At 62.9% G+C, this 25,805-nt stretch overlaps 1 protein-coding gene across 6 annotated transcripts; it reads right to left on the bottom strand.

Annotated features, from left to right (window-relative positions):
• CD276 (CD276 molecule) lies at positions 1 to 24,615 on the bottom strand. Of its 6 annotated transcripts, none has more exons than XM_068958784.1 (8): positions 24,518 to 24,615; positions 17,383 to 17,500; positions 13,669 to 14,019; positions 12,691 to 12,987; positions 8,568 to 8,708; positions 4,793 to 4,834; positions 4,225 to 4,260; positions 1 to 1,833 (listed from the first exon to the last, which is right to left on the bottom strand). In XM_068958784.1, the coding sequence occupies exons 2-8, from the start codon at positions 17,429 to 17,431 to the stop codon at positions 1,811 to 1,813; spliced, it is 939 nt and encodes a 312-aa protein (XP_068814885.1). In that variant the 5' UTR covers positions 17,432 to 17,500; positions 24,518 to 24,615; the 3' UTR covers positions 1 to 1,810. The 6 variants fall into 6 exon arrangements, with proteins under 6 accessions (XP_068814885.1, XP_068814884.1, XP_068814882.1 ...); XM_068958783.1 differs by lacking the exon at positions 24,518 to 24,615 and adding an exon at positions 23,712 to 24,259; XM_068958781.1 differs by lacking the exon at positions 24,518 to 24,615 and adding an exon at positions 23,299 to 23,648.
• Positions 24,616 to 25,805: the final 1,190 nt, after the last annotated feature.

Raw genomic sequence — 25,805 nt, forward strand, 5'->3', positions numbered from 1 at the left:
CACTGTCCAAAAAGATCCAAGAATTTATTTGTCAAGGCACAAAAACCTCCAGATCCTGGAATTTAAATAACAAAAACAACAGAAGAACCATCGATTCCAGCACAGCAGTCACTTCTCTGCCAGCCTGAGCGGGACCAAAGACACGCGACCAGTGAACACATTTCTTAAGTCTGCACTTAAAAACCAAGGAGGGGTGGGCCAGGGTTTTCCAGCAGGCCAGGCCAGGCGGGGGGAAGCCCCACGCGTAACCCCCTGGTGTAACGCTGACCCGCCCTTGACTTTGGGCTCTCCCTTCTGCATCCATCCGTGCTCAGCTTAACGCCACAGCTCCGACTTGGGCCCTAACTCAGGCAGCCGGTGGCCTGCCCGGGGCTGCGCTCCCACCGCATGCGCCAACAAGCCGTGTTAAACCAACTTTTTTTTTCCAATTGCAAAGGCAAGTGCTGTGAAAGCCCAGAAAGCCAGGCTTTAGCGCATCCCCCTTGTGCCCACGAATTACGATTCAGCCTTTAATTGCGTGGCCACCCGCTGCAGCGCCCGGGGATCCCTGCCTTGATCAGGCCAGGCAGGGCTCCCTGAAGGAGCCGCGCTCTGATTAACCACTTTCTCCTTGATTTCAGTGTGCGTTTCGGGACTCTCAGAACCTGACTTGACAAAGCCCGTAGTATTACGCAGCACGTGACGGCATGCCCGGCCCGGGCTGCAGATCCGGCCGGGAACGTTCGCCCGTCGCACGCCCCACAAATGCACAAACACCACTTTAAAAACTTGATTTAGGTAGTTTTCCCAGCACCCGCCAGGAGCTGTAGCTGAGCAGAGACTGAACCCAGGTCCCAGGAGAGGCGTTACCCACCTTCCCGTGGTACGGTCCCCCGCCTCTGTCACCAGACACCTTCCATCGCCTGTCCCAAAGGGGGCAGGGGACGTTGCTTTCCAACGCTTGACTTGGCAATTGCAATAGTGCCTCGAGCACAGCGGTGGGTTTTGGGTAAGCATCCGGGTTATTCAAGGAGCAAACCGAGGAATGAGAAATCCCCAGCGTAGCTCCGCTGGTCCTGAACTGGTTTGCAACCTGTACGTGCCCCGCGCCAGCTGCTGCTCCGGAGCCAAGGGAGCAGCCACCCGCGTGCATCGTCACCGCAGCCGCCACCGCCCCGCTGACGTCCCCGGAGACGCCTGCCGAGCGGAGCCCCCGAGCCCAGCCGCAGCGGGCTCACGGGCACGTTCTGCTAAAGCTCGCCCGAGTCGGGCCAGAAGCACCAGCCTTGTCACCGCGTGGAGGACGGAGGGCTTCGCCTGGCCAGCAGGTTCCCCGAGCCCGGCCTCCAGCAGGCACCTCCTCTCCCTGCTGCCGGCTCCGGGGGCAGACATCCCTCGGGAAAAGAAAAAAATCCTCCCGGCTGATTCCTCGATCTGCCCCGATCCGAGCGCGGAGAGATGGGGCGCACCGTGCGCTGCGGGCGAAATAAAAGTCCGCTCAGTCCAGGCTGAACACGGGCCGTCCCAGGGCCGCTCGCTGCCTGCACGACGGAGGGCAACGAGGGACGGGGCCCCGTTTGGCTGCAGGGTTTGCTGGGCACGGAGCGAGCTTCAGCCTCTGCCGGGCCAGGGAGACGAGGCGGACGGAGGAGGAGGAGGAGGAGGAAGGTCACGGCCCGGGGCCCGAGCGCTGTGCCGTTGGCCGGGGCAGGTCTGCGTTGGGGCGCTTCCTAGGTTTGCCGGAGCTCGCCCCCGCGGGAGGGTGGAGACGGGGGACGTTTCGGCTGCTGTGCGGCCCGGCGTGCTGCTCGGCGCTCTCGCCCAGCTCCCCTCACTCGATTTCTTGTTCCTTATCTGGGAGGAAAAAGAGGGGGGGAAGGAAGCAGAAGACAGGACAGCACGCCAAGAAATTGTAAAACAAACGTAAAAAAAACCCCCACGAGGCAGCGCAAGGTGGGGGGAAAACACCCGAACCGACGGGCTCCCAACGCGGGGCCCGGGCCCCCAGAAACGAGCAGCACCCCACGAGCGAGCGGAGCGGGGGCCGCCGGGGCAGCCGGGCGCCGAGGAAAGCGGCACGGGCCGCGGAGGCGGCGGGGCTCGGCCACGGCACGCGGAGACATCCCCCCCCCCCTTTCCCAGGAGGGGATGCCGGCGGCAGGTGGGACGCAGCAGCGCGCGGGGGGCGTTCGCTGGGCCTCCGAGCTCCTCGCTACAGACCCGCAGCGGGAGACTCCTCCGAGATGCCGTTATTCAGGCGGCGTTTCTGCTGAAAACGGCCGCCGAGGAGCAAGCAAAGGGGCCGCGCACAGGCGCGGGGTTAAGCGAACGAGGCGGACGGGAGACGAGAAGCCAAGAGGCAGGCAAGAGGAGCGCGCGGTTTGCAAGGGGAAGATAAGGCCCCCGGAGAGGGGCGGAGGGGGAAAAGGGGAAAAAAAAAAAAAAAGCAGACCCAGTTAATGCTTCAGCTAAAGGTGCGAAGGAGAGAAAAGGCTTTTACAAACCTGTCAGGAGGGGAAAAGATAGCATTGGAGAAAAAGCGGGGCCATTAATAACGGAGGAGGGAGGGTGGAATTAGCGGCGATTCAGCCATGGCTGAGACCGAACCTCTGCTGGGACAGTCTGCCTTTAATAAGAGGGGAAATAAATTAAAAGATTGAGATCTTGGAAGGGAAACAAGTTGGTGAAGAGTGGGGCTGAAGAGACACAGAAAACGCTCGAACCCCTAAGCGGGCCGCGATGGGTCACAGGCAGCACCGACCCGTGGCTTTGGCAGAGGATGCTGGAAGGCAGAAACGGGGCCTCGGACTCCAATTCCCATGAATTTTCATCAGAAATTCAACATCCGGCTGCTGCCTGGGAATCCGCATGGGGAAAGCGTGCAACTCCATCGGGAGAGCGAGGGAGGGATAACGGCTGCAGTACACTGCTCCCCCTGCCTCCTTCTCCTCTTCCGCAAGGCAAGGAGGACGGATCCCACCAAATACCTTCCCATTAGCACACTGAGGGCACTGACCACACAGAGCTTAACAGACCCCTGACCCGAGACGGCCCAGTGCAAGATCAGTTCACGGATGAAGAATATTTGCAGAAGGGAAATCAGCGCAAGAACGGGGGGAGGTTTGGGAGCAGAGGAGGTGCTTGGAGGAGCCTGCAGCTGGGGAGCAGCCTCCCCTGGATGATCGCAGCTCCCACACCCGCTGCAGCCGGTTTATATGCCAGGAGATGGCCCCAAATTCCTCGCAACCAGCTCCCACCCCACCGGCAGCACTTTGCAGCCCTTCCAGCTACCCAGGCAACGCCATCCCAGCTTTATGAGCAACCACCTGAGTTGGTCATACAACATCCTTCTCGTCTCCGAGCCGGAGCACAGCAGGTAAGTGGGAGACGTGGCTCCTCGGGGCCGGGAGCACAGCCCAGGACAGTCCGCTCCCTGCCCTGCTCCCCTTACTTTCCCAAGGTCAAGGCTTTCACCCAGCAGCAAAAGCACCCAGAAGATTCAGTAATGCTCTAGGTGTAAAGACCAGGACACCTCAACATGCTTCAGCCCAAGAGAGCTCACTACGTGCTGGAGAAAGCCAGAGAGGAGCCAACTTTCTCAGCAAAGAGAATAGATCAAACGTAGCTCAGATTGCTTCAAGAAGCCCAGCCACAACAGCCTCCCCGTCTGTGATGTACCTTCCCTAGCAGAAGCACAGGCAACCTGTACCCTCAAGGAACCACTCAGAAATAACTCCCCATAACACTCGCTCCTCTCCTGGGCAGGGGATAAGACAACAAACACGTCAAAGACATCAGTCACGTCACTTAACGGGAGATATGAGCGCAAGCTGGAGCAAGAGCAGCCCAAGCGAGAAGAGAGGCTGCCCTGATGCTTGGAAATCATTGATCTAGGGAAATTTGATTGTTCTCCTAGAGTAAACTGGAGGGGAAAAAAATAAAAAAAAAAAATCGATAGATGATGGAAATGCAATGGATATTATACACTCAGATTTTAGTATCGTTTCTCTCGCGCTCTGCAAGGAGTCTTAATCACCAGCTGCTCGGTTCGCAACGGAACCGCCGAGCGGGACTGCAAAGCGACTGGCAAATCCGGAAGCGAGGGCAGAGCTAAAGCAGAGCGCTCGGGGCAGCCGCGGGCTCTGCAGCCGGCTGCCGGCCTCGAGCCCACGCGGTTTCTGCTGCAACGAGCCAGCTCTCGCCCCTACGCCCGCCGCTCCGCGGGCGCCCGCCCAACACGCTTACCTTCTTTGTTTTCTGCGCTCTTCAGCGGCTGCAAGGCTGCAAAAAGGCAGAAGGGCAGGCGGTCAGCTCACAACGTACGCCGCGCGGCACGGCGGCTTGCAAGGGGAGAATCGCCCCCGTCTCTTAGATCCACGCTGTCCTTGAGAACCCGCGGCGTTTGCCCGGCTCCCGCAATAATTAAGCCCAAAATTTCCATCGCAAACCAACTCCCAGCCCTTAAACCTCAGCGGCAGCAAAAGCCGTCGAGGAGCCGGCGTCCCAACCACGCTCGCTCCCAAGACGACATCAGGCGCAAGCCGCTCCGTGTGCAACCAGGCTGCTGTTGTGCTCAGAGCAGATAAAGGGAATCACCACGTGTATAATTAACTCAGTAGATTACAGCAGATTACGCCCGTACGTGCAAGCGGATCAGAGCGCGGCTGACGGGTTCGTTGGCTGGAAAAATGAAGGAATCCAACCCCGCGCTCGCCCTCCAGCCCGCTTTACACCCGGTGCCCAGGTGTTGCAGCCCCGCAGCGGCAAGCCAGCCTCGGGCTCCGGGAACCCACGGCTTTGATATCGCACCTACCTGTCTTGGGCTCTTCCCCCTCCTCGTCCCGCTCCTCCGTCCCTGCAAAATAAAAGCCGGGAGCACATGAAGCATCCACAGACCAGAGCCCCCACCGCGGCAGCGCCCTCCCGGTACCGTCACTGCTGGCTGGGCTTAGGGGACGCCGCTCAGAGCTGCCTCCGACCCCGGCTGCTTGGGCGCGCGCGCGCCGGGCTCCGCTCGGGACGAGGCGCTGCCGAGACGCGGAGCTGCTTGGGGAGGAGGCGGCCGGCAGCCAGCTCCAACCAGCGCCCTCCCTCCAGCGTCCCAGCCCCACTGCGGAGCTTGGCTCCCCCGCTCCGTGCAGGGGATATTTGCACCGGCTCCGGGGCGGTGACGGGGCAGCGCCGGTACCCACAAGCAAGGAGCCGCTTCTCCCCATCGCAGGAGGCAGAGGAGACCTGGCTCAGTGCAAACCCACGCGGCTCCCTGTCTGCAGCAGGGCTGCCGCCCGGAGCGGCGCTCGCAGGGGCTCGGCGCGGCGCTTCACGCAGAGCGCCAGCAGGGCTCGCGAGGGCCTTCTGGACAGCCCGGCCCGGGGAGCTCGCTCGGCACCAAGGTGCCAACAGCCCAGGGCAGCGTAAGTGCGGTTTATGCCCTCTTCCTCCTCCCGCAACACGTGCTCGGCACCTGCAGGCAAGCTCCAGGCTGCCTCCAGGGCTCCGGAAAAGCAGAGCAAGGGGAATCGTTGGGAAGCTCTTCCCGGCCGCATGGACCCAGCGGCACCTAAGGATACAGCTGCTTCCTAATCCTGCCCTGGCGCACGACAGCCAGTACCGCGCCTGCAGAGAGCGGGAGGGAGCCCCGCTCGCCCCCCAGCCTTGCGCGGCTCCCTCCAAGACGCAGCCTCACCCCGCGCAAGCCTTGCCCGCTGGCTTTGCCCAGCATCTTGCTGGGCCCACGTCTGCCCCCGAGAAAACAGGGCTGCAATTCAGCCAGGCAGCAGGAATCCTTCGCGAGAGCCCCGGAAGAGCATCAGCTAATCCCCTTCCCCGCTGCACGTGCACCCGGGCCTTTCCCACGGCTTCCCCCAGTTTGCACGACCAGAGGGACAGGACTGAGGATCGACGCAGAAGGCACCTGGCCCGCAGCACCCACAGGGCCAGGAGGTGCCGAGGGCACCCGCAGCGAGCAGGCCGCAGAGCTGCGCGCGGGACAAGCAAGAAACAGGATCCCCAGGGTCCCCCGCACACCCGAGCGCGGAGCTTGCCAGGCTGCCGCTCCCTCCGAGGACATCCCGCCACCGCCGGGTACCGAGGCCACCCTGCAGCACAACCTCCACTCTCCCACCAAACCTCTCTGCAAACGTTCTTGTTATTTGGGTAAACGGCCAGTCTTTTCCGGACAGCTGCGTGGCCTTTTCCCTTATGACTTCCAAGGGCTGCGAGTTCCTAGTTACACCTAACAGCTTGGAGCTTCTCAAACGGCGAAGCAACACAACAGGGGAGGAGCAAGGGCCAAAAGAAGTTCAAACCCCACCACATCTGTTGCAAAAGCAGCAAAAATTGCTGCGTCTTGCAGCAGCGCTCTGCTTTCAGGCACAGGGGACGGGTCCCTGCCCGGATTCAAGTGACTGACGCTCGGAGCAGAGGTTTGTGGCTAAGGATGTGCAGCAGTCAGTGAAAAACACGGAGGGTTGGGAGCGGTCTCGTGATGCAGAAGGACTGAGGTCAGCTGGCCTGGGGCCATGGCCTTGCTTCATGGCACTTCAAATCCACTATCAAAAGCCAAAATTCACTTTGGTTTCTGTTATAGAGGAGGGGGGAAAATAAAATAAAATAAATGAATAAATCAAACCAGACGATCGGAATGGCCTTCAAGCCAACCCATATCTTATAGGCTTGATCTTGTGTTACAAACCCCAAGGGACAGAAACTCCCAAGCCACCTTCCGCGATCTGCTGGAGAAAAACCCCTCGGGCCGGTCAGCCCTGGCGACACGGCACAGCCCTGGGGCTGGGCGCCGAGAGCCCGTCTGCCCTGGCAACGCATGGAGCGGCGAGGGCGTCTGCAGACCATCGTTTGTCCCCGGCAGAGAGAGGAGGAACCAGACCAGGCAGCCTCCGGTGCAGGCTCCGGTCTGACGGCCCCACGTTAGGATACTATTAGAGAAAGTTTGGGGTTTTTTTTTTTTTTTTTGAGCTTTGGCAAAGTACCTCAGCCCTGGAGTTAGCGAGAGCAAACAAATCAGCACCGCCAGCAAAGCTGCTTGCACAGCCCTCTGCAGAGCCCAACGGCACTTCTCAAGGAGCTTTTCACGAAAGCGCCTCTCCGTAATAAAGAAAACAGGAAAAAGACAAGAACGTAGAAAACGGAGTGGGTGCAGGCCGGTTTTTCAGAGCGGGCTTTTCGGAGAGCGTCCTGCGAGACGACAGCACGGCCTTAATTAATTCTTTCCAAGCAGAGCGCGGGCAGGCAAGGATAAAGGAGCCGGCGAGGGAGCGCGCGGAGCGGCTCCGTCTCATGCTATCTCCGTCTGTCAATACACCTGACATTTCCATGGCGGCAAACGCTGGAGGCATCTTCGCGGAGGAAAAGCTCCACGTCCGCCCGTGGATTAGAGCACGAGAGCGCTCCCAAGAGACAGCCAGCGAGCGAGCGAGGGGGTAGGGACGTCAGGCAGGACGCGCGGAGGAGAGAGGGGGACGCGCAACGCTCGCGGGAGAGCGGAAGGCAGGGAAAAATGCCGGGAGAGATCGAGTATGAGTACAGAGAGGTGGAAGAGGGAGACAAAATGTCCACGTAGGAGCATCATGCGTGATGGCTCGGGTAGGAGTCATCTCACCTCCCATCGGACGGCACGGGAGAGAGGTAGGTACCTCCAGGGCCTCGTTGTATCTCATCCAACGCAAGGCGGCTAAAACGGGTCGCTGCACGTCTCTCTCCACAGATGCTGTTTAGCTGACATCTGTCTACGCTGCGACCATCTGCAGTTAGGCCAGCTCAATCCTGCCTCCCTGAATCAGCCGCGTGACTCGCCTGCCCTGCTTCAGACACCGACCACGGAAGAGGCAAGCGGGGCCCTCGTTTGCCCGCTTTTCTCCTGCAAAGGTGAAGGACGCTCCCGGGTCGACCGCTACCCACGCTCCAACGAATCCCGCTCGTCCCGTTCGCAGCCCGGCCACCGAGCAGAGGCGCTCTGCCGAGCAAGGCCAGAACTGCAAAAAAAGCCCAGGTGAGCAGAGTGCCAGGCCAGGCCCACGCGCACCCTGGCACGGCGGCAGGCCCCGGGGCACGGTAGTCCCACCACACGCCAGCGTGCAAGACGCTTGCCGGCTCGCTCCTCCCCGCCGCCTCTCGAGCGGGGAACGAGCGACGCGCGTGGGAATCCCTCCTCGCTTCCTCCCGCGGCGCCTCTGCTCTCCCCGCTGCCGCGTTCGGGCTGCCGGAGGCGGGGAAGGAATTTCCCAGCCCTATGGGCAGGTTCGACCATCTTCACTGTTTGCACAGATTTTATGGAGACTCAAGTTCTTTCCTCTCTCATCTTCTCTTTCCAAACAGACCACAGGCAGGACCCTCTCCGTTCCTCCCAGAGACCAGCAGGACAGGCGGCAGGTATAACATTAAGCCTATTTTCTCACTTCCCTTCCCTCCCAGACTGCTGCTGCCTGTTGCAAAGACAAACTTCCCGCAGGCTGCAAACCTCATCCCTAAGGGCCGGGCTCCAGCCAAGCTGCTCCTCTGGGCGGGAGGGAAACGGGCACTTAACCCCCGGCATCGCTCGAGACGACCCGCCGCAGGGCCGAGCACGTTACCTGCATTTTCTTCCTCTTCCTCGCGGCTCTGGCGGATTTTCTTCTGGCACACGTACACCAGGGCAGCGAGCAGCCCGAGGACGCAGACGGCGAGCCCCACCGTCACCCAGAGCGCCACGGCGGGGAAGGCGAGGTGTTGGCCTGGAGGGAAGAAAACAGAAATACCGCCACGGTGAGCGCTGCCGCCCGACGGAAGGGACGCGTGCTGGGCCGCCGGCGCGAGGAAGCCCTCCGGCCGGGCACCACCGTCCCCGGCAGCGTGACCGCCGCACGGAGCGCCCGCCGGCGCTGCCAACTGGGAGCCGCGCCAGAGGCTCGCGGGACGACCCTGGCCTGCGTGTCCGTGAGAGCAGCAAAGGGAGCGAGGGGCTCCCCAGGATCTGCGGATCACCCGGGCGAAGCAGCTGGGGACCAGCACGGGGTGCAGAGCCCTCGCGGCTCTGGCGAGGGGTCGCTGCAAGCAGGTTTGGCAGAGCCCGACCCGGCAAAGCCTCAGCAAACGGCAGCACGCTGCCAGCGCCTCGCTGCTCTCCGGCCGTCTGGGTCCGGGGAAATAAAACCACCAGCTCCTCTAATTGCAGCCTCTCCCAGCAGGTCTGGATCCGGCCGGGAGAGCAGGAAATCAGCAGGTTGAGTCACTCTATAAAATACTTCATTAACCTTTAAATAATTGCGCTAATAATTTCAAATTGCAAGCTGACCCGTCGCTCGCTAAGAAGCTAAAGAGAAGAATTAGAAACTGCTCACCCGCTCCCTCTCATCTAACGCCACGGGAGCCGGGAAGCACGCAGGCCCCCCACGGGATCGGGGATGGCCGGGCACGCTCCCCACCACACACGGCCACAGCGTGGCGGGCAGCAGCCGTGGTTTGGGCATATTTCCACGGAGCTAGGCACAGATATCCCTCGGAGGAGAAAAGGGCTCGTTGGCTTGACCCTTGGGCTTGTCCACCACCAGCCTAACACGCTGGAGAACATTGACGCCTCCAAGGACCAGCCCAGGTGGAGAGAAGGAACCTGCTAGAGGAGCTGCTCTTTCAGCCCCGATCCCACCCGGGCGCATTTGCTTCAAGTACAGGCAGACTCGGTTCCCTCCTTTCTTTTTTGCGTAAATCCCAGATAACTGCATGTGCTGGGATCAAAAGGGACTTCAAATTTTGAGGAATTTGGAAATCTCTGTGGTGTGTCACGCCAGGATGGAAGTGATGGGACCCACCAGTTGTCCAGCTCCAGGGTCCCCGCTAATCACCAGCAGGGACAGGAAGGAATTTCTCCTGCGGGCTCCAACAGCGAATTTACACACCCCTGCCCACCTCATCACGGGAGAGGGGATAACAACCACGTCTCCCCGCCACAGCAAACACTGCCCTTGCAGAGGGCCTGAACCCAGGCCAAAGCCCTCCCTCCGTCACCGCTCCCTTCCCGGCTGTCAGGCTCTGCTGACGAGCCGGCTGCATCCCCCAGCAATTCCCTCTGCGGCACAAAGTCACGCCGCTAGCAAGGGGGAAGAAGAAACGGAGGCAGCCAGGGCAGGACAACATGAGAAAAGATGCTTGGGGGGTGCTGCACGGTCTTGGAAAGGAGGAGACGCAGAGCCTGTGCCAACTGGATATGCTGCTGGTTGTTTAAACACGTGTCAGGCCTGGAAGAGATGAGCGAACTGCACGTGGGGACGTTCCCAGCCAGCGCTGCACTCCCGTTGGGCTCTCAGGCCCTTCGTTCTGCTTTAGCAGTGAACCGTAGCAGGGAGGAGACAAGGCGAACGTAGATCTCTCCAACGCACACAGCTCCTCCTTCGCAACTAACAGCATCCGCGGCACCTCACCAGCCCAAATCCGGCCCTCACACGTGTCATTCCCAATGCTGAACATCTGCTCACACGCTAAGGAGGCAACCGCAAAAAAGCCACTCCTCTGCCACCAATAACAACAAAATTCCTGCTGTTGGGTGATGTGAAGCAAGAACCGTGGACACGTTGTCAGTGCTGCTAGTGGGAGCACTTTAGCAGATGCGTGATCTACTCGTATGCAAAGGTGATGACCATCAGCATCAGTCAGCTCTCACCCTCCCGTGCAGGCTGGTACCCTCCTCTCACAGGTAGGGATAAACCTACGTCCGCACGAGGCTGTCCTCTCCCAGTGCTCTGCACACACTTGCAGAAGGTCCACCTTCTCAAAGGAGGGGACAATACCCACGTGGACGCAGGATGTGGATTCACTGCTGCCAAGCCAGCATCACTGCTCCTCCAGAAGGAAGAATCGCCTGTGGAGGAGGCGTTGTGGCCTCCATCGGACACTGCATCCAACGGACACGGGTCCTGCAAAGCCATGAGAGCCAGCTCCCACCTTGCCCTCACCAGCCGTGGCTACCGCTAGCCTTGTCAGAGACAGCCCTCTCTCCAGGTAACATCCGCGCAGCTGTGCTAGCCTTTCTGGAAGAGTTTGGTGTATCCAGCCAAAAGGCTTATGCTCCACCAGGGACCCTCTTTCACAACCCAGCAACGCTGTACCAAGGATAATTAAACACTAATTAATGTTACCAGTGAGCGTACAAGGTTATAAAGAGCTCCAAGGCACCTATAAAAGCTGAGCTAGCGAGGACAACTGGAAGCCATCCGTAGTTGGCAGCAAGCTCGTCACCAGCCCTGCAAAGCATCTGACGGAGCCCAAGGAGTCAAACTCCTTGGAAACAGAGCCTGGACCAAATCCATGCTCTGCCATGTAGACCAGGAGGAACACATAGCTTCAGAGAGCACCTCTCTTCCCGCTCGGGAGCTTTTGGGACAGACCACAGCAAACAGAGCAGAACCCCAAGGACAACAGGAGAAGAGACGGCAAAGCCCCCAAATCCATGCCCCGGCTCCAGGAGGCCAGGATTCAGGGCGCTTATCTTGGCCCCATCCCTATCAGCTCACGGCTGTTGGCACGACTGGTCCATCCCTCCCATCTTAGCCGCGCAGCCCGTCTCGCCCTGGCAGTGCAGAGCCCCACCTTCAGCCATCACCCCTGTCCGTCACAGGCTTGGCGTCCCCCAAAGCCTCCCACCCAGACCGGACCCCTCTCCCCGCAGCCAGCCCTGTCTCCTCTCGGTAGCCCACATTACTCAGCTCCTTGACACAGCCCTGCCAGTCTCCTTGACTGAGCCCTGCCCACCCTCCCCTGCCAGCCCCATCCATGATAAATGCCACTAAACTCTCATTTATCGGGCCATCAGAGCAAGACGCTGTCAGAGGGAAGTGGCAAGGCTGAACGATGCTCTTACGGCACAGCGCTGCCTGTACAATAAACAGTGGTTAATAAACTAGGCCAGCCTATATTTATGATCTGTTTTCACAGCTCCCTCTCCTCCCGACTTTTCTTCACGCAGGGCAGTCTCCACGTCTGGAAAACAGCCCCGAACTGTAAGGGAGCCATCAACCATCCAACACGTCATTGCCTGCCCACTGGGACTCTAATTAACAGTGTACAGGCGTCACAGAGGTGTAATGAGCAGGGAAGCTAAGCAGAAAGTTTGCCAAGACACTACTTGCAACGCAAAATGCCCCCGGTGGAAAATCACCACCCTAATACCAGGTGCCAAAGGGTCTGTCAGTCAAGATTAGTTATTAGAAGGTCAGCTGAGACTACAAGTAATGCAGTATTTGGGTAGGGTCTTAAGCAGGGATTGCTGCAGCCACTGCTAGGACGGAGCACCCCGACACTGACTCAAGAGCATCCCAAAGCCATAAGACTATGCACAAAGGAGAGGAAGAATAACATGCCCTGTGGTGGCTTCAGGAGCGGTTTAGACTCGTACAGGACTATTAGCAAAGCCAGAGACTAAAAAGTCCTAGAAAAACACACCCAGACCTTTCCCAACTCTTTCACAGTTCTTGTGAGAAGCTTTTTGCAGCTCAGCAAGTGCCTCCATAGCTCAGCCCTCCAGAGACAAGCTGAGACGCTGGCGCCAAGGCAACTGGGGAGGAGAACAGAGCCACGAACCATCCTGCAGGTCCAGGGACTGGGATGGGAGAGAGGCAGAGCAGGAATACAGGGTAGCAGCCCCAGGGGAAGCTCTAGGCTACAGCAAAGATCACCGCCTTCTTCAGAGAGACCCCCATCCCTGACCTCCCCTCGCTGGCTCACCCGTGATGGTGACGGAGGCGTGGGTCTCCTGCTGCAGCACTGGGTTTCGCACCAGGCAGGAGTAGGTGCTGCTTGGCTCCACCAACACCTGGAGGACGCTGTGCACATCAAAGAGACCCTCCTCGTTGGCCACCTGAGACGTGGTGACGTTTTCCGTGATGTTGCTGCCGTGGCTGTCTTGCCAAAGGACAGTGGCTTCAGGGTAGCCACGGGATGCATGGCAAGTCACTGCCACCAGATCCCCCGGCTTCAAGTTCTTGTTGGGCTCCAGGTTCAGATTGGGCTTGGAGTAGGGAGCTGAAAGGGAAAGGAGAGCCAGCACGAGGTGACAGAGATGACTGAACGATCATGCTCTGGAGCAACCAATGGTCCTTTTCTCCCTACTTCCTCAAGGCATCTACCCCTACCTCCATCACAGGAGCTGTTGGAGGACCAACAGCTCCATCCCCACACCAGGGAGATGCCTGTCACCTTCCTATACCCAAGAGCTCGAGGACACTGTTCTCACAGGGTGCTAGAAATCAGGTGGCCAGAGAAACAGTGTTTCCCAGGAGCAGGTTGAAAGTTGAGGATAGCTCAGGGGAGCCCCCGGCCCAGCTGGGAGAAAACGTGCCTCAGTCCTGCTCCATGCACGTCCCCATCCAATACATAGAGGAGGCACCCATATGGGACCTGAGGACAGGGCTGCTGGCATCTCACATATCCAGCTCAGCATTCGAGCAGCACAGGCCACAGCCAGGTTGCCTCTGCACCCAGCTGTGAGCCTCCTCATCATGACAGGGAAGGGACTAGACCCACCGGTAGCAATATTTGGGGGAGATGCAGGGCTAGTCTCTAACAGAGAGAACTGAATTCAAGGGGAGACCCTGGCAGGGAAGGAGAGAGAAAGAGATGCTCCACCACGGACAAAAGTATGATGGGAGACAATCCCACTCTTTGGGGAAGGGCGCAGGGACACCCCCACCCTCCGTCTCTCACCTGCCACTTGCAGCATCACAGCCGCGCTGCTGTAGTTGCTGACCCAGACGAAGCAGGTGAAGCTGCCTTCGTCGGAGATCTCCACACGCCGGAGCAGCAGGGAGACGTTGCCCTGGGCCAGCTGGTCGTAGAAGAGGGCCGTGCGGTTGGCGTAGCCTCCCCCCTGGTCAGCCAGCTGGTCCTTGCCACCAGAGAAGCTGTGGACCAAGCGCTTGGTGTCCGTCAGCTGCCAGATGAGGGTCAGGTCGTTCAGGCTGAAATTGGCCTCAGGGGAGAAGGCGCAGTGCAGGGTGGCATCTCGGCCAAACAGAGCCACCACTGGCTCATCCGGGACCTGGATATCCATGGCACCTGCAGGAGGGTGGCAAGAGAGCAAAAGCACATGTTGATGAGACCCCTAGAAACACTTCCCTCGCTCCTGGTTTATATCTCAGCAGAAAGGCCTGAGACGGGAGAGAACCTGCAAAAGATGGGTTAGCTTCCTCTTCTGCAGGAGCGGGGGGAAGAAGAGGGGAGCTCACACCCATCTCCAGGGCCTCAGAGCAGGACTTCCCACCCTCTCCCATCCCTGCTGAGGTTACACTCCTCCATCTGCACCAGCCCCGCTCTGCTGCACTGAGCTTTTTGCAGGATTGTTCTGCAGAGGCGGAGGACACCTGCAAAAGGCAGCTACCTCTGGGCAGGAGCAGCACAGCCTCCCAGAAGCACACAGCGACCGCTTACGGCAGGCGGGAAGAGCCAGGCTGCAGGAACGGATGACACGCCGCCGACCGAAGCTGCAAGGCGCCTGGGATTCCCGCTCTACGACGATGCCCGCAGAAGAGATCGGAGCGCAGCCAGCATCTCCAAACCCTTCCCCAGCATCGATTCCCAGAAAGGCTCATGCCGCTGCCATCCAGTCCTCACGCATACCGGCGGCCAGAGAAACCTGCACCCCGCGGGGAGCCTGGCCTCGCGGGGGAGCCCCGACCGGGGGGAGCCAGGCAGGCTGCATGGCACATCCCAAACCTTGGGTATTGCTGCCCTCAGCTGTCCAAGAGCAGCAACCGCTGCTTCTCGCGATCACAGCTCTGCAGACGGGGCTGGCAGGGAGCAGCCGGGGACACCCAAACCTGGAGCCACCCCGCAGCTCTGCTGAGGCTCGCCTGGCTGTTTACAGCTCTGACTCCCTACCTTGCTGACGTGCCCGCAGTTCGTGCCGCAGCCTTTCCCGTCGGCTCGGCAAAATCGTTAGCACCGTGCCCGGCAGCACACGAGCCGTCTCCCCACACGCTCCTGTCCCCAGAGGCGACGAGGGCACAGCCCCTCCTCAGCCCTGGCCCTCGGCAGCTGCAGATAGGTTATGCATTTCGGTAGGGCCTAGAGGCCACCCTGACAGCAGGCCACGCATCAGACTGAGATAAAGTAGGCAATCGCTGAGGTCTCCAGGTGACGGAGGGTCTAACCCCTGGGCTGGAAGACTTGGGACTGCCTCCACCGCGGCCCAGAGGCTGCTGCAAAGCGTGGTGGGCGCAAACGGGCAGAAAACACAGCGGAGGGAGGTTTCAGAGGAGGGAGAGTGCGGCGCGGGGACACCTTGGGGGTGGGCGCCGCGGGCGGCAGGAGTTCAGGGCAGGCCCGGGAGACGAGGCCGCCCGCGCCTGGACGTCGCACAAAGCTGGCTTCTCTGCAGGACGGGCAGGCAGCGTAGCGGCGTCAAGAGGGTGAGAACAGCAGCCCTCTGAAAGCCCCCTTACCCCACGAACCACAGCCCGGCCGGAGGGGTGGCTGCGGGGACCCGCTTCGCACAGAGACCAGCGTCCCGCAGAAAAGCCAGCTCTGGGTGCCACCACCGGTCTCGCAGGCGCTAGGTGGCACCAGCACTCCAGCGCGATGCCAACCTGCCGCTGCACCCGGACCCGACGCCAACCGCGCCGCGGTGCAACGCCAACCCCACCTCTGCGTCAAGGTGCGCACCGTGCCGCGGAGCGATGCCCACCACGCCGCTTTGTCAGGGCACGACGCCAGCTCCGCCACGCCGGGGCTGCACGCTGCGTCGCCTCCTGGGCCCTCTGCCCTCCGCACCGGCCTCGAACGGCTTACGCAGCCTGCGGCCAGCTCGCGCTGCGATGCGCCCCAGCCAGGCACCTCTGCCACCCGCAGCCAAGCCCCGCTGGTCCACCAGCGCCGCTCAGCCCAACGCGCAAGCTCCCCCTTGCGCCTGTGGCACTTGCTGAGCTGGCTACGGTTCACTGCGGAGGTGCAGATCTGACCCCCAGGCCCTCGCAGCCTCGCAGGATTTTCCCAGAGGATTTCGCTCTCCCCATCCCTGGGACCGGTCCGGGGGTCTCCCACAGGCAACGGGCACCAACGCCCTCCAAAGCAGAGCCAGGGAGAACATCAGTGCTTGTGTTCACCGGTTCCCTCCTAATCCCCCCCAAGCTGCTAACAAGGCAGGAGGAAAGGGCAAAAAGCTCGTTTCAGCCCAGGGGAGGAGGACTGTGGGTATATCCGCATCTAGGTTTCACACTCCGATCTCAACAACCTTTCCAGGATAGAGCAAAGCCACTACCTACAGCAAACACCTCACTAGGGACGAGGGCAGCGACATCCACCACGAGACACTTCGCACCCAAGGAGGGAAGATGAAGAGGAGCCGCGTGAAGGACGACAGTACGAGAGGAGCACAGGAGGGATGCGGGAAGGAGCTGGGTCAGATGAAACCTGCCAGCGAAGGCAGACAAGCAGACAAGTCCTTCGCAGAGTCCAGAACGGCTTTCGGGCAGCCAGCCTGGTTCCTGGCAGACTCGACAGCGCCGCGTTCACCTCCAGCTAATAATAAACGCCAGCCCGTTTCAGGAGCGTTATCTAGCCTGGCTGTAACTGCTGCCGGCTGGGGAACATCCCAAAAGGACTCAGTCCCCGCGCAGAGCGGACGTCACGCTCCCAGGCTGCGGCGTTACACGTGGGTGCTGCAGCCTCCCAGCGGTACGCCTCAGGCTCGCCGCATACGGTACTCAGGGAGACTGTGTTAGGGCCAGGGCCGAGAGCAAAATCCCCTCGGCACCAATCCACAGCCAGGCTGCAGGAACGGGCCGTCCCACCGCCGGTGGCCGCGAGCGGGTTGGGACGCGAGAGCCCACGCTCCCGAGGCACAAGCAAAGAGGTCTCCAGAGCTGCCGGCGATGGTGCTCGTCCCAGCGCCGCGGGCACGGGGATCGCGGCTCCGGGCAGCATCAGCACCGGCAGCACAGCGAAGGGCTCTGGGGGCCTGGCCAGGGCGCCGCGTCCCTCTCTGCAAGCGGTCACACGCTGCTGGTAGGTCCCAAGAGCTGCAATGCACGGGGACGGAGCCAGGAGCAGAGGCGATTAACAGACCGCGTTAATTTACCCGGCCGTGCCTTCGTCGTTCAGCTGCAACACGCGCCCGGTGGCGCCCCTTGCCGAGGGGCGAGCCGGCAGGCCGGGGCACCTGCGTGCAGCAGAAACCCAGCACGTACCCGAGACCGTGCCCGTCTCGCAGGGCGCTTGCGTGAGGCCGGAGGGCTGCGAAACTGCAAGGAAGGTCAGGCGCCCTCCCTCGCAAGCAGAAAGGCCTTGGGCACTGCCTCCCGGCGAGCCGGCCGCGGGTCTAAGGCAGCTCCTCGGGACGAACATCGCGTTGGGGACGGACGTCTCCTTCGGAGCGGCGACAGGCAGCCCAGGCTCCCAGGCCGACCCCAACGCCCCACTCACCCGCCAGGCTGAACGCCAGCGCTCCTAGGACGAGCGACGGGCAGAGCATCCTCGGTGCAAGCAAGGCCCCGGCGTCCCGGACGAGGGGAATCTCCTCTCTCGCGGCAGCTGCCCTGAGCTGAAGAAAAACAGAGCAAAACAGTGAAACGGCGAGCGATCCCAGCGGGAACGAGAGGCAGAGAGCACGAGGCCGGCAACCGGCATCCTGGAAGGGAAGAGGCCCGTGGGCCCGCCGGCCTGCCACCCTTCCTCTCCGCTTGCACCGAGCTGATTTCAAGGAAGCCTCCGGCCACCCCTGCGCTGCCAACGACCCCTCTCCCAGCGGCCGGGCGCCGCGGCCGCCCGGAGCAGCCGCCGCGGGCCGGCCTTCCTCCCGCCGGAGGGAGCCTGCTTCAGAGCCGGGCAGCTCTGCCGCCTGAACGGGGGCCGACCGCTCGGCGGGCGCCCGCGCTGCCTCCCAGAGCCGGGACGTCCCGGGCCCCAACTCGCCCCGCTCGGGCGCCCGGCCTCGGGAACGGCGGCCCCGCTGGCGCCCCGTCTCGCTCCCGCCAGCCGTTCGCCCTCCGGCTGCAAGGCCGCGGCCGGCCGAGGGTTGTTCGCCTCCAGCCGGGCTCCTCGGCCAGCCGAGGGGCGGTCGCTTAACGTGCATCAGCTGGAGCACGTCCGAGCGCTGCCTGCGGCGAGCCAGCGGGCTCGGAGCCGGCGCTCGTGCCAGAGCCGCTTGGCTGGTAGCCGAGGAGGAGGCCGGTCTCCGCGAGGCCGGCGCGCCTCCCGCCTCTCCGCTCCGCTTCTCCTCCCCGCTCGGTTTCCAGGAGGTGCCTCTCGGGGCTCTGCCCCGCAGCGTTTGCCGCTCGCCCTCTCCGTCCCGCGAGCGGCAGCGCCGACAAGCCCGCTCGCAGCGCCCCAAAACGGCTCGGAGCGTTGTCAGGTTTGCGGGTTCCCGGCTCCGGGCGCCCGCCACGCTCACCTCTCACGGCATGAAAACTTCCAGCCCGGCCTACGAAGGCTGAAGCTGCCTCCAAAGATGGGGAACGAAACGGGAGGGAGCGTCCCGCAGCCGGAGGAGGAGGAGGAGGAGGAGGAGAGGCGAGGGGCAGGCCGCCCGGCGCCGGCCGCCCCCCCCGCCGCGGCCCTCCCCGCTTGGCCGAGACGGCGCAGGACCCCGCGTGACCCGCGAGCGCGCGGCGGCTCCGCAAGAGGCTCCGGGCGGCAGCCAGCGCTCGCAGAGCCTCTCCCTGCAAAACCGGGGACGTCCCCACCAGCTCCGGCCTCCCGGAGGACCGCCGGCCCCGGCACCCCGGGGACTGCCAGGAGCTCCCGCGCCGCCGGGTGACAAACACCCTCGGAGGTCCCCGCACCCTCCCCAGGTCCCCGCAAGGCCCCTCCGCTGCTCCCCTGGAGTTCGGCATCTGCCCCCCGCCCTCGCCGGGGGCGCGGAAGGGTGCAACCCACCGCCGGGGTGCCCCAGCAGCACCCCAAATTGGCTACGTTCAGGAGATCCTCCTTCCGCGACGGCCGCTCAGCCACGGACGCCGGCGTTGGCGTGCTCCGGTCTCTCCCGCCGCCGGACCCTGCGAGGCGGCTCACCAGAGCAACGAGTTCGGAAGGTCTCAGCCCTCCCTCCCCATCAGGCCCAAGCGGCATGGAGCTGGAGCCAGCCCCACAGCGGGGGCCGCAAAGCCCCGTTGCAAAGGCCTGAGCGAAAACCAGAGGGGCAGAGGCTGCAAGCTCCGCTCCCCCCCACCCCTTCAACGCCAGATGCTTTTCCAGGCAGAAAACGGCTGCAGCCAGCGATTTCTTCCCCCGAAAAATTTCAGCTCCCTCCGAATGCACAGTCGCACCCCTCCTAAACGCAACACCGGCGGGCTCAGGCTCCGGGCGGGCGTCTCCGCGCGTCCCGGCGCCAGCGCCGGCCGGGAAGCGCTGAGCACAGGGGGCCCAGGCGCCGCTCCGCTCCCGTGAAAGGGGCTATTCACCCGGGCCGGCGGCGCTGCCAAGGCCCAGCTGCAGCCTGGCCGCTCGGCGGGTCGCGGCGCGGCACCCAGGCCCGGCGGGACGGGGCCCCCCGCGCCCGCCCCGGCGCTTCTCACCGTTTTCGGGCACGGCGCTCGACCGAAGGGACGCTTGCCGCTTGCTTCGCGCGCCCTGAGCGACGGGCGTCCGCCCGCCCCTCGCGGTCAGGCGAAAGCAGCCTCAACGCCTTCCCAGGGACCGGCATCCGACTGCGCTCGGTCCCCGGGAGGGAAGGCAGAAGGTCTTTGAAGGGCGGGCGCGAGCCCGGCGCGGAGAGGCGGGGGGCAGCCCCGCAGCCCGCGCGAACGGCGGCCACGGCGCCCGGGACAGCCGCTGCCCCCGGGGATCCACAGCTGGTCCCCAGCTGCCCCCAGCACCCAAAGACCTGGGCACCAGCCCCATACGGATAAAACGCCAATGCAAGACCCCAACAGACCTTCAAAGCTCCGGCTCCCCCCTTCCCGAGCTCAGGCCGCGACTCCCACCTAGCCGCCTTCGCTGCCCAGGCGGTGGGGAAGCCGAGCGGCAAGAGGATGGCAGGCGTGCGCTGGGCACGCGCGCAGCGCGGCACCCGGAGGCTCCAGCAACGCGTGGAGCATCTCCACTCCTGGGCCACCCAGCCTTGGAGCCCTCTCTCCCAATCAAACGTTACAGCCGAGGCAGGTTTGCCCAGGGGAAGAGGAGAAGCAACGCCTGAAGATCTCCAAGCACTCAACCAAAGGACCGTCGAGGGGAAACCGGGGCACGGACCGGCCACCCGATGCGCCTGACGTCACCCTGCGGTCTTCTAGAAATAGAAGCCGTCTCATTGCCCTCCTGAAGTCCTGGCCGCTCGCCCCCGCTGCCTCGTGCCCCGCAGCTGCCCCACTTTCCACCCATTACCTAGCAATTGTGGTTGCTGGGGGAGAGCGGAGCTGACCGTCTGCTCTCCTTCCTCTCGAAGCACGAGGCTCCTTGTGGGAAAGCAAATGGCCGGGTTGAGCTCTTTAATCACCTCCCTGCCTGCTGCTGAGGACAGCCTTTTCCTAAGCAGGCGAGCGGAGCGCCAGCCCCGGTGCCAAACCTCGAGCAGACAGGAAGGGAGGAAGTCACGGTGGGAGAGGGTGAGGGGGCACCCGAACGTCACGCTCGGCTGCCCCGGCAGCTCCGCGCAAGGGAAGGGAAACGGTGAGTCACCTCCCTCAAGCTTGCGCTTGGAGCTCTTTCCTTTTCCACAGATTTTCACCAGCGGATGCAGACGGCAAACGCTCCGGCTTGCAGAAGTGGGGCAGCATACCCACTTGGAGAGCTGGGAGCAACATGCTGGAGGCTAAACACGGGGATCAGCTGCAGGAGATCTGGTGCCTGTTCCCAGCTCTCCTCCTGGTTTGGGAAAGTCGCTATGCCTCCCCCGCCTCAGTTTCCCCACCTGGGGCTTTGAAACAGAGAAGACACAGTGGAATGGGGTCACTGGGGAGTCAAATCATCCCTAGAGTCCCTTTCCCAGCTCACTTCTCTGTTCACCAAGACAAAACCAGCTGAAGGAGCACCTTCACATAGGGTGGAGGTTTTTTTTTCTTGCAAACACGCTAGCATAAATTAATTCTGGTGCCGCTACGACCCACACACAACAGAACTCCAAACCAAACTACATTTTTTGGCTATATAGCCTAAAAGTCTTGCTGGGTCCTCGCAAAGGGGAGAGCAGCACAACTCCGTGCTGCCAAAAACCTGAGCAAGACAGAGCTCTGGAAGGGCAGCCCCTGGTGGGATTAGGATTGGGATTTCCCCTTTGAGATCTCTGGGAGCCTACAAGCCCCACGAGAGGGGACAGGGTCTCAGAAGGACGCGTGACAAGCTGCAGGGACCCTCCCTGCTCCCTTGATTCTGTTTGTGCTGCGCAGAAGACAACAGTCTGGCCCACAGTGGTTCCTTCAGGAGGTCCAACATAGCTTGAAAACCAAGCCCCAGAGGCTTCCGGCTGGACACCCAGAACTACAGTCACTGGAGAACCGTTTGCCATAAAGATGGAGAAGAAAACATGGCCCAAGCCTATACAGGACTACAATAAACACCCAAGGAAGGAAAGAGCCCTCCATGGCTGGAGCACAGCCCCTACCCTCTGATATGGGCCTGAGCACATAAGCCTTTCCCATGACGGGATCATGCTTCGATACACGACGGGGGTTGGCGGACACCTCTGCTCACCCAGTCAAGCACCCGCCTGCACTGGCGCTGCACAGGGTGACAGCTCTCCAGGGCACCAGCAGAGGTCTGCCGCCCACCAGGACCCGCGGGCTGAGCCAGGCAATGGACGTAGCCACCAAAGTCCACCCAGGCTTCACCCTGCCACAGAGAGCATACCCCAGCAGCGTCCCTAGACCTGCACGGCTCCCTCCCTGCTGCCGGGTGCAAAGCAAAGCCCCAGAGAGATCTACACGTTGGTCACGGCCAGGAGAGCGCAACCCCTGCTCTCGCGCCTAAAACAGAGGAGGAAGGAGCAGAGGAAGGAAAAGCGCGGGAGTGGCTGTGGGCTGGGGAACCGGGGTCCCTAACCCTGTCTCTGGTTCTAGAAAAGGCCAGTCTCACCCTTCTGCGACTCAGGTCCCCTACTCCTGCAGAAATACAGCCCCGTTTCACACGGGCTCACCAACTCACGCCTCCGAGATACCGTGAAGCTGCAAGGAGCTGCAAGATCTCGCCTTGCCTGCGCCATCGCTGTTTCTCACGGCACGAGACGTGAAGTTCACGTGTGCGTGTGTTAGGGTAATAAATTTCCAGCTTACGTATCCCGCATGTTGAAGGGTTTCCAGATGCACTACAGAGCGACACGCGATTTATTCTACACCAACACTCCCAGCCCGGAGGGGTACCCGCTCCAGCCTGCGGGATCTTCTGTGCTCTCAGCCACAGAGAGCACCCCCTCGGCCCGCGTGTGCAAGTCCACAGGCGCTTCAGCCCCGGGCGACATGGCCGAAAGCTGCGCCCTCCGCAAGGGGCTCTGCAGACCCTTGACCGGAGCGTCGGATGCAAGTGAAGGAGAAAAGGAAAAGGCCATTAGTGGCAACGCAGGGTAAATGAGAGAGGAATCGAGTCACTTAACCCCCAAAGACAAGTTTTCACATAGGTATTAAAAAAACCCTCCAAACAATCAGCAGGAGAGACCCCAGGCATCTCAGAGCCAGGCCACGACTGCTCCACGTCAAGTAGCAGCTAACGCTGGGAATGAACGACTCCCTTGGAAAAGCTGTAAGCCAGGAGGGCCGAATCTGATCCTACAGAAACACAATGACTAATTAAGTCACGTTACAAAGCATATGTAAACAATTAACAACCTGGGCAAGCAACATCTACAGAACATGTGACGGCTATTACAGAGGGACCGCAGGGAGCGTGCATCACTAATTCCTCACTCACTCTTCACCAACACACAGCAGAAAGGCCGCTTTTCAGAAACGTCCAGATGAGGAGCCGCCTCACAGTCCGAGAAGAGCTGAGGTGGAAGGAAAACCTCCAGAGGAACGGCATCCACAACATCCGGGGCACGTCAGCCAACCACGGAAGCTGGCAGCGAGGCGCTGCTGACACCCGGCAGGAGATGCACGGTCTCCAACAGAAATCCGGCACACAACGTATCTCAAGTAAGCGTGCCCCAAGAGCAGAAGGTCCACAACGTTCGAGCTCCATCTGCAACACTTATTGCTGCAACCAAGGGGGAAGAAGCTGTCCTCACGCCCAGGTCTGAAACGGACCCAGTTTTGGCAGGTCCCCAGGCAGAGGTCACTCACTGCTTGGCTTTCTCGCCACCGCCTCCCCAGGATTTACGCCAGTAAAGAGCCCCACGTTTGTTCTAGACCCAACAGTGATTTCACGCTCCAGAAAAAAAATCTTCCATCCATTTTTAGTTCCCACTCAACCTCTCACCAAGCAGCAGGAGAAGTGTTGGCAAGAAACATCCTGCTCCCAAACTGGAGCAAAGCGCATCCTAAAAGGAACGTGGCTCAGCAGAGGCACGTCCCGACTGTGCTTGAGAGGACGGGCGGAGAGACAGGGAGTGCAGGGATCTGGAAAGCTAATCTGTCCTCCGCCCAGGCTGGAGATATCAAGCACGATCTTTGGCAAAGGTGGCGGAACGGAAGGGACAAATTATCCTTTTGTTCATCCTGAGAAAAGGGGAACAATTATTTCCTCCGCTCTGAGCTAATTTTTTTTGTCTCATCCAGTTTCACGCTATGATTTTCTTAACTATACAAATTGAATACGGTGTTTAAAACTGGACATATTTATAAAGCAGACCCATCCAGGAAACCCCCCTGCCTTGCATCCGCCCCGCTCACCTCCGCCTTCGACCACCGCCTTCTCCCTACCCTCCCGCGGCGGCTCCCGAGCGCCTCCCGCTCTCCCGGCCCAGCCCCGCCGAAAGCGGCCTTTCCTCCCGGGCATCTCCAAGGTCTCCCACGGGGGCAGCCCCCCGCCTCGGGGACCGCGACGCCCCGTCCTCTCTCCCCCCTTCTCCGCAGGGGAGAGGGCGTGTGCCCCCATCTTTTGTTGCTTTGCTTGGCAGCCGGCCGGGGCGCCGCAGCGTCGAGCCAGCGCGCCGCCCCGAGGCGAGGGCAGGGAGAGCGGGACGGCTGCCCGCTCCCTGCTCGCGCAGCGCCCAGCACCGCGATGCGGCGCCAGCGCGCAGCCCCAGCGCTGGCAGTCGCTGACGTTTCCTGGAAGAGCCCCCCGGAGCCGTGGGCGAGGGCTGCGCGGGCAGGGCGAGGGCTGCGCGGGCAGGGCGAGGGCTGGCACGCTCCGGCAAGCCCGGGCTCGGGCAGCACGAGGCCGGGGAGCCGAGGGGGAGCCCGTCGCCCTCGCTCGCCGCCAGCCGCCACCCACGCGCGACGCCAGGCCGACCCCGCCCACGCGCTGCGCCGCTCCAGGGGGCGGAGCCTCCTCGACAGCGGGGGGGAGGTAGGCGGCGGCGGGGGGGGGGGGGGGGGAGCGCCGCACCCCAAATGGGGAATCGGCAGGATGTGAGGTTTCGAGGAGCCGGACCGGCACCCCCGCACCTCGGCTCTGAAACGGGGCGGGGTGGAGAATCTCGCCGGTCTCCCCGCCACGTCCGCAGCGCCTCCGCCGCCCACGGGGGGCAACTTACCGCGGCGCGGGGCCCCCTCGGCCCGGCCCGGCCCGGCCCGGCCCGGCCCGGCTGCTGCTGCTGCCGCCGGCGGGAGCGCCCGGCTCGCTGCGGCCTCGGCGCCGGCCCCGATTGGCTGCGGCCGCTTCCTGCCGGGGTCCCGCGGCGGAGGCGGGGCGGGCGCCGGGCAGCGCGGGGCCGGGGGGCGGGAGGCGCCGGCGGGGGCGGCCCCAGCGCGGGGGGGGGGGGGGGGGGGTCGGGGTGGCCCTGCCCGCTGGGTCGGGGTGGCGGGGGGGGGGTCGAGGTGGCCCTGCCCCCTGGGTCGGGGTGGCCGGGGGGGGGGTCGGGGTGGTCGGTGGGGGGGGGTCGGGGTGGCCCTGCCCCCTGGGTCGGGGTGGCCGGGGGGAGGGGGGGGTCGGGGTGGCCCTGCCCGCTGGGTCGGGGTGGCCGGGGGGGGGGGTCGGGGTGGCCCTGCCCGCTGGGTCGGGGTGGCGGGGGGGGGGTCGAGGTGGCCCTGCCCCCTGGGTCGGGGTGGCCGGGGGGGGGGTCGGGGTGGTCGGTGGGGGGGGGTCGGGGTGGCCCTGCCCCCTGGGTCGGGGTGGCCGGGGGGAGGGGGGGGTCGGGGTGGCGGGGGGGGGTCGGGGTGGCCCTGCCCCCTGGGTCGGGGTGGCCGGGGGGAGGGGGGAGCGGGGTGGCCGGGGGGGGGTCGGGGTGGCCCTGCCCGCTGGGTCGGGGTGGCCGGGGGGAGGGGGGGTCGGGGTGGCCGGGGGGGGGTCGGGGTGGCCCTGCCCCCTGGGTCGGGGTGGCCGGGGGGAGGGGGGAGCGGGGTGGCCGGGGGGGGGTCGGGGTGGCCCTGCCCGCTGGGTCGGGGTGGCCGGGGGGGGGGTCGGGGTGGCGGGGGGGGGTCGAGGTGGCCCTGCCCGCTGGGTCGGGGTGGCCGGGGGGGGGTCGGGGTGGCCCTGCCCGCTGGGTCGGGGTGGCCGGCGGGGGGGGGGGGTCGGGGTGGTGGGGGGCGCTGGTTTCGCCGGCCTTCCCCACCCCCCGAAGGAGCAAAGGAAGTCGCTCGCCTTTCTGCGGACGGAGGGGAGCTGGAGCCACCCGGCGCGCGGGGCTCAGCACTCAGCAGCAAATAAAAAAAACAACCTGAAAAGCGCTATATTTAAAACCATATTTTTTCTTGGTTTTGTTTTGTTTTCGTTCCCCCCCCCCCCCGCCCCCCTTCCCTGTGGGACCGAAGGTTTTGCAGCGAGGGACCCGGCGCGGAGGCTGCCCGGCCTGGCCCGGCCGCCGCGGCTGACAGCAGCCAGGT

This window comes from Struthio camelus, chromosome 12, assembly GCF_040807025.1.
Source record: "Struthio camelus isolate bStrCam1 chromosome 12, bStrCam1.hap1, whole genome shotgun sequence".
NCBI classification, from domain to species: domain Eukaryota; kingdom Metazoa; phylum Chordata; class Aves; order Struthioniformes; family Struthionidae; genus Struthio; species Struthio camelus.

Excerpts from the sequence above, each read along its gene's own strand:
- CD276 (XM_068958781.1), bottom strand. The coding sequence starts at position 23,358 with ATGCGCTTTGCTCCAGTTTGGGAGCAGGATGTTTCTTGCCAACACTTC. Across the intron at positions 8,709-12,690 it reads CGCCTCCGTCACCATCACGG|GCCAACACCTCGCCTTCCCC; the intron begins GTGAGCCAGCGA and ends TCTTCCCTCCAG. Across the intron at positions 4,835-8,567 it reads GGAAGAGGAAGAAAATGCAG|GGACGGAGGAGCGGGACGAG; the intron begins GTAACGTGCTCG and ends TTTATTTTGCAG.